The sequence below is a fragment of the Bos grunniens genome, chromosome 15, assembly GCF_055505025.1.
Source record: "Bos grunniens cultivar Pamir isolate PY7600 chromosome 15, Bosgru_T2T1.0, whole genome shotgun sequence".
NCBI lineage: Eukaryota > Metazoa > Chordata > Mammalia > Artiodactyla > Bovidae > Bos > Bos grunniens.
This window is the reverse complement of record NC_141179.1, coordinates 49,022,303-49,029,752: the sequence shown is the minus strand read 5'-3', so window position 1 is coordinate 49,029,752 and position 7,450 is coordinate 49,022,303. Positions and strand designations below refer to the sequence as shown.

The 7,450-nt window shown below is 42.1% G+C and overlaps 1 protein-coding gene across 1 annotated transcript; it reads right to left on the bottom strand.

The window, feature by feature from the left end:
* Nucleotides 1-5,627: 5,627 nt before the first annotated feature.
* On the bottom strand, nt 5,628-7,362 carry LOC147357997 (hemoglobin subunit beta). The gene is made up of 3 exons (XM_086338434.1): nt 7,130-7,362; nt 6,779-7,001; nt 5,628-5,881 (listed from the first exon to the last, which is right to left on the bottom strand). The coding sequence occupies exons 1-3, from the start codon at nt 7,213-7,215 to the stop codon at nt 5,753-5,755; spliced, it is 438 nt and encodes a 145-aa protein (XP_086194560.1). The 5' UTR covers nt 7,216-7,362; the 3' UTR covers nt 5,628-5,752.
* Nucleotides 7,363-7,450: the final 88 nt, after the last annotated feature.

Below are 7,450 nucleotides of genomic sequence, written 5' to 3'. Positions count from 1 at the left end.
ATGGTTAACTGTTGAGAAATGGCTGGTCAATATGTCCTGTGTAAAATATGTGTGTGTGTGTGTGTGTATGTTTATAAATATGTGAGTACTATCAAAATATGAAGGCTACAGTGGCTAGATAACATGCAAGACCTTGAAAGCCAGAGGAACAAATTTCACTCTAATTTTAATTGCAATTAAAAATAAACTTAGTTTAAAATTTTATGAAAACTAATTTAAATACCAAAAAAAAAAAAAAACAGACACAAAATCACCTGAAAGAAAAAGAATGCTTCCCAGGCCAGAAACTCTTAACTATAATCTTTGGAATGTTCCAATGTGTAAAAAGTGTGTTAATCATTAGAGAATTGAACAACAAGGGAAATTTAGGAAAAAGAAGGTTGCTCTGTTGACTTAGAATCTAGAGACGTTGAAACTCACATAATATTTATGTTTAGGCCATATCTATCTTTCCCATGAAGAGGATGAATAAGCCATGTCTGAACTTACTGCTAAGATGCTTTCTTGGCATGATTGAATCCAGTTACCTGCCTTGTAAGTTTGCTTCCTCTACTTTTACTTGATTGATATAAGGAAACCATGACAATTCAAGTTATAAATTCCAATGTAAATTAATAAATAATTACATTTGATTTCTGATTTTAGGCTTGTGTGCCTTTTATTTTGACCAAAATAAGTCTTCAAGAGTCAACATCAACCTACAAATAAATGGGCTACATTCTGAAACTAACTAATTTCATCAAGGCCCATAGCATTGAGCTTACTCCTTGGAAGGAAAGTTATGACCAACCTAGACAGCATATTAAAGAGCAGAGACATTACTCTGCCAACAAAGGTCCATCTAGTCAAGGCTATGGTTTTTCCAGTGGTCATGTATAGATGTGAGAGTTGGACTGTGAAGAAAGCTGAGCACCGAAGAATTGATGCTTTTGAACTGTGGTGTTGGAGGAGACTCTTGAGAGTCTTCTTCCCTTGGACTGCAAGGAGGTCCAACCAGTCCATCCTAAAGGAGATCAGTCCTGGGTGTTCATTGGAAGGACTGGTGCTAAAGCTGAAACTCCAGTACTTTGGCCACCTCATGCGAAGAGTTGGCTCATTGGAAAAGACCCTGATGCTGGGAGGGATTGGGGGCAGGATAAGAAGGGGACAGCAGAGGATGAGATGGCTGGATGGCATCATTGACTCGATGGACATGAGTTTGAGTGAACTCCGGGAGTTGGTGATGGACAGGGAGGCCTGGTTGCTGCGATTCATGGGGTCACAAAGAGTCGGACACGACTGAGCGACTGAACTGAACTGAACTAAAATAGCGTTGATTGGCATTACCTCTTTTGGCATTACTCCACTGATGTTTTTGTATGCATGTAGTGGTGGGTGTTTATGTATGTGTTCACACATGCTAAGTTGTTTCAGTCGTGTCCGACTCTTTGCAACCTGGACTGTAGCCGCCAGCTCCTCTGTCCGTGAATTCTCCAGACAAGAATACTGGAGTGTGTTGCCATGCCCTCCTCCAGGGGATCTTCCCAACCCAGGGACTGAACCTATGTCTCCTGTATTGGCAGGTGTGCTCTTTACCACCAGTGCCATCAGGGAAGCCCTTTTAAATTTATAGGTGCCAACATGCATGCATGCGTGCTAAGTCACTTCAGTTTCATCCTGCTCTATGACCCTATGGACTGTAGCCCATCAGGCTTCTCTGTCCATAGGGTTTTCCAGGCAAGAATACTGGAATAAGTCATCATGCCTTCCTCCAGGGGATCTTCCCAAGCCAGGGATCAATCCCGAGTCTCCTGTGACTTCTGGGTTGCAGGTGGATCCTTTACCACTGAGCCACAGAGGAAGTCTGTAGGTGCCAATATAAATATTAGCAATTGTTATTGTATGAAATTTGGCTTTATTATGAGTGATGAAGGAAAATACCAGAGAACTTTGGACAAAGAGATTACCATACACAATTTCCATTTCTACCAGTGTGCTTTGACTACCATATTGGGAAGACATTGTCAGGAGCAGCTATAGAAAGATCAGTTAGGAGTCTGCAGTGAGCATCCAGGTGGAGATTACATTGCCTTACACCAGGGAGGTGGTAGCAAGGGGTCAACCTGTAAATAAATGTTTAACACCAAGTGGATTTTCCAACAGGATGTGGAATTTGTGAGCTGTTGGTGTGTGTATGAGCGTGCATGCCTGCACATGCTCTTGTACGTGCTAATTTCTAAATGTGAGTATCTGTGTAGAAGGATGTGAAAGCCAGACAAGGAGAGTCTTTATGTTGAGTTTTGTCAGTTCCTTTGTTCATCACGCTAACTGCTTCAGAATTCTTGCTTTTAAATGAGGATAGTGGTACTTCCCTGATGGTCCTGTGGTTAAAAAATCACCTGCCAATGTAGGGGATACAGGTTTAATCCCTGATAAGTCCAGAAAGATTCCATGCCACTGAGCAATTAAGCCCGTGGGCCACAACTGCTGAGCCTAAGCACCGAAGCTGCTGAAGTCTATGTACCCTAGAGTCCATGCTCCACAGCAAGAGAAATCACAGTGAGAAGCCTAAGCACCACAACTGGTAAGTAGCCCTTGCTTGCTGCTACTAGAGAAAGCCTACATGTATCGATGAAGGACTAGGGCAGCCAAAATTAAATAAATAAAATAAAATGAAGATGGTGGATGGGTAGGTAGGAAACTCAGAAAATATCTCTGGAGCATGTTCACAGATTCAAATTTTAGCCAAAGTGACATGAACAGTGACAGCACTTCTTGGGTACTGATCAGAGGCCTAGAAGATAAGACATTTTCCTGTGAGGCAGTAGCACCAAGATGGGCCTGAGATGGTTCCTTAAATTGAGCGTTGCCTGGTGTCATCCCCAGTCAGATCTGCCCAGCATGTCACGGGCCCTTTGTCAGCAGATGTCGGTAGTACCCTACAATGGTGAACAATGTTTCCCTGTTCCTGTTTCATGCCCCCATCTTTCATCCTCATATCTCAGTCCATAACCACAGAACCCTGCAAACAGGATGTACACTATGTGGAATCTTAAAAATGTGAGACCTAGGACTTGCCTGGTGTGCAGTAGATAACAATTTGTCTGCCAAAGGAAGGGATGTGCTTTAATCCCTGGTCTGGGAATATTCCACATGCTGCAAAGCAACTAAACCTGAGCTCCGTGGCTACTGAGCCTGCACCAGATTACTGAAGCCCACACACTGTTACTGCTGAAGCCCGTGCACCCGAGAGCGTGTGCTCACCAAGACAAGACACTGCAATGAGAAGTCCACACACTACATGAAGAGTACGATTTCATCTCTGATTTGACCCCCTAAAGCCTTTGACTTAAAAATGAGAGACTTTTATTTAACTTGTTGATTCCAGACGTACATACCAATTCAACTTTCTTTTAAGCATGGATGCAGCTAGCATGGTTGCTTTGTTGTTAAGATCCATTAAAAAGAAGGCCCCCAAATCCCCTACTCTTCAATATTGCTATTTCAGCCTAAGATCTTTTGCATTTAGGAAGAGATGTTAAATGAGTCAACTTACTCTTTGTAAATTCTCACCTGACATTAACTTTTGTTAAAAGTCAAAGTAGGGAATTGTGTTTAGACTTTTTTTTTTTTTATTTCCCTGCAATGTTTAAAGATGACATTATATACCAAATTGACAAGGGTAGCTGATTTTTCACAAGGTCAGAGTAGTAATTTTGTTTTTTTTTAGTCCTGGCTCTCTGACTTCAAAATCATGTTCTAAACTGTTAAACCACCTTACTTTACTTGTCGATTAGCAGTGCAAATATCTTGTGAGTAATGTCTAGATGGTATCTTCTTGTTGGTGAATTTTTAACTTTAAGAATGTGTCTACAGTGTACACCAAAATATAGTATCTATTCTATTCTATCCCAGGCAGTTTTGTTTCATTTGTCTTTCCTGTTTACCTGAAATTCTCAGAATACACAAACACATTATTCATCAGTGATTTGGCCTATGCTATCCTCCTTTTCTTTTCTTACTTTTGTCTTCTTGTCTTTTGGACAATTGTCAATACTACTTATCTTTACCACCCATTTCATACCAAGGGCTTCATCATCTGATCTCATAAAAACCTTGAATACACTCATTTACAGTCACTTGTTGGATGTGTTACTTTCAACATCTCCCTAACTAGATTCAGAACAGGGAAAGGAATAGGTCAAAGCTGCATATTGTCACCTCAATTATTTAACTTCTATGCAGAGTACATCATGAGAAATGCAGGGCTGGATGAAGCACAAGCTGGAATCAAGGTTGCCAGGAGAAATATCAATAACTTCATATATACAGATGACACCCCCCTTATGGCAGAAACCGAAGAGAAACTAAACAGCCTCTTCATGAAAGTGAAAGAAGAGAATTAAAAAGCTGTCTTAAAACTCAACAGTCAAAAAGTGAAGACCATGGCATCCGGTCCCATCACTTGATTGCAAAGAGATGGAAGCAATGGAAATAATGACAGACTTTATTTTCCTGGGCTCCAAAGTCACTGCATATGATGACTGCAGCCATGAAATTAAAAGATGCTTGCTCCTTGGAAGACAAGCTATAATAAACCTAGACAGCTTATTAAAAAGCAGAGACATTGCTTGGCCGACAAAGTTCCATCTAGTCAAAGCTATGGTTTTTCCAGTAGCCATGTATGGATGTGAGAGTTGGATCATAAAGAAAGCTGACTGCCAAAGAATTGATGCCATTGAACTGCAATGTTGGAGAAGGCTCTCGAGAGTACCTTGGGGTGCAAGGAGATCAAACCAGTCAAACCTGAAGGATATCAGTCCTGAATATTCATTGGAAGGACCGATGCTGAAGCTGAAACTTCAACACTTTGGCCACTTGATGTGAAGAACGGACTCACTGGAAAAGACCCTGATGCTGGGAAAGATTGAAGGCAGAAGAAGGGGACGACAGAGGATGAAATGGTTGAATGGCATCACCAACTTGATGGACATGAATTTAAGCAAGCTCCAAGAGTTGGTGATGGACAGGGAAGCCTGGTATGCTGCAGTCCATGGGGTCGCAAAGAATCGTACACAACCGAGAGACTAAAGTGAACTGAACTGAGATTCAGAATTAGGATGCAAGAAGGAACAAGGATTACTCGTAATTCATATGTCATTTTCCGAATCCAGCTCAGAAGGTTCTGTCCTTCTTGTAGTTCTTTTAAGATGGCAGAAAAAACTAGGATAAAAAGAGGTCAGGGGAGAAAGAGCAATGGGGACAGTAAAATGCATAAAGAAAATCTTAAAACAGTGGTGTCATTAGGCAGAAGTACTTAATGAATCTAAGTGATGTTCTGGATAATTAAAGAGAGAGAAGACATTTACAAGAAAGGCTAAATAACATAATTTATTTAAATAAAACTTAGCAATATCTAACTCCCAAATCAAGCTGCAACTTGAATTCTTTAAGGGAGAGTAAGGCTAAGGAGCAAAGCCTGTTTTCCATAACATCAGCTATTTACAACCATTGCTGTCATGGGGTCCAAGATACTGATATATTTTCTCAAGGTCTTGACTAGCCCTTCATTTCTTTATGTCTTCAGTGCTTTGCCCTCCCATGTGCCCATCTGAGTAAGAGACAGTGAAATAATTTAAATACACCAGTGCAATGAAAATAAATGTCTTTATTAGGCAGAGGCCAGATGCTCAAAACACTTCATAATTTTTCCATATTCAATTTTTGGGCTCTGAGGATGAAAAAACCTTTCCTGGAAAGCAGGAAAGGGAGCTTAATGATATCTGTGGGCCAGGGCATTGGCCACACCATTCACCACCTTCTGAAAGTCAGCCTGCAGCACCGGGGTGAATTCCTTGCCAAAATGGCGAGCCAGCACAACCACTAGCACGTTGCCCAGGAGCTGTGTGGAAAAGACATTAAGCAAGGGCAGGGTTAGTGCAGGTGAGTGAAGTGAGTCTCTCAATCGTGTCTGATTCTTTGCAACCCCATGGACTATACAGTCCATGGATTTCTCCAGGCCAGACTACTGGAGTGGGTAGCCTTTCCCTTCTCCAGGGGATCTTCCCAACTCAGGGATAGAAGCCGGGTCTCCCACATTGCAGGCAGATTCTTTACCAGCTGAGTCACAAGGGAAACCCAAGAATACTGGAGTGGGTACCTATCCCTTCTCCAGACGTCCTTCCCGACCCAGGAATCGAACTGGGATCTCTTGCATTGCAGGCAGACGCTTAACCAACTGAGCTATGAGGGAAATCCAAGGTTAGATTCAGGGTATTTCAGTCTTATCCCAAGCTGTGACCGTAGGATATAAGCACAAAGATGACTGAAGTGAAGTTGTTACTACTGATGTGAATCTACCTATATCTTCCTGAATATATATTTAGAAATGTTTCTGTCTTTCTAACTTAATCCAGAACTTGTTATCATTTTTATTATTTTGAATAATTTCAAAAAGCAATAGAACATTTTATTCCTTGAAAGAAACAGATAAGGGGGAAATATTAGATACAATTTTTAAAATTGATATATAATTTTTTTTTCAAATTAAACCCTCAAAATAAAAAGTATAATTAAAAAGAGGACATTGCAGACAACAGAGAACAAGAATGAATCAGAGGAAATGCTGGTTGTGAACAAAGAGGTTTAAAGATTCTAAACAGTTCTAGGAGTCCTTAGCACTCTAACCAGAATACCTCTTCTCCATTCTAAACTGTGTCCTGCCATTCAGCTTTCTCCTCATGACATGAGCTTGACCATAAAAAGAAGAAGGAGAACACTGAGGATTCCACAAACTCACCTTGAAGTTCTCAGGATCCACATGCAGCTTATCACAGTGCAGCTCACTCAGCGCAGCAAAGGTGCCCTTGAGGTCATCGAGATGCTTCATGCCATTACTAAAGGAATCTAGCACCTTCTTGCCATGGGCCTTCACCTTAGGGTTGTTCATAACAGCATCAGCAGAGGACAAGTCCCCAAAGGACTCAAAGAACCTCTGAGTCCAGGGGTAGACAACCAGCAGCCTAGGGGGAGAAAACAGCACAAGGTCAGAGGAAGCCAGCAGCTCTCCGAATCCCAGGGACGGCTCTGTCCTAACACGCCCAGGTGCATTTCACTCTCCTTAAACCTGCCTTGTAAGTGGGATACCTACCTGCCCAGGGCCTCACCACCAACTTCATCCACTTTCACCTTGCCCCAAAAGGCGGTGACGGCAGCCTTCTCCTCAGCAGTCAGCATGGTGTCTGTTTGTGTAGTTGCTAGTGAACACGGTTGTGTCAGAAGCAAGTGTAAGCAGCAGCTGGCCTGGCTCTTCCTTTTATGCCCAGCCCTGCCTCCTGCCCTCCCTGCTTCTGTGAGCAGATTGGCTCGTGCCAAGTTGTGGTTCCACAGGGTGAGGCTTGAACGATGATAGTCATACCTCTCCTTGGTCTTCCTGGCACTGACTTTAGACCATCAGCCCTCTTTCTGGGCA

Bases quoted from the DNA above. Each gene is read 5' to 3' on its own strand.
- LOC147357997 (XM_086338434.1), bottom strand. From the start codon at position 7,215: ATGCTGACTGCTGAGGAGAAGGCTGCCGTCACCGCCTTTTGGGGCAAG. The intron at 7,002-7,129 runs GTAGGTATCCCA...TTCTCCCCCTAG, and splicing joins GGTGGTGAGGCCCTGGGCAG to GCTGCTGGTTGTCTACCCCT. The intron at 5,882-6,778 runs GTGAGTTTGTGG...TTTTCCACACAG, and splicing joins TGGATCCTGAGAACTTCAAG to CTCCTGGGCAACGTGCTAGT.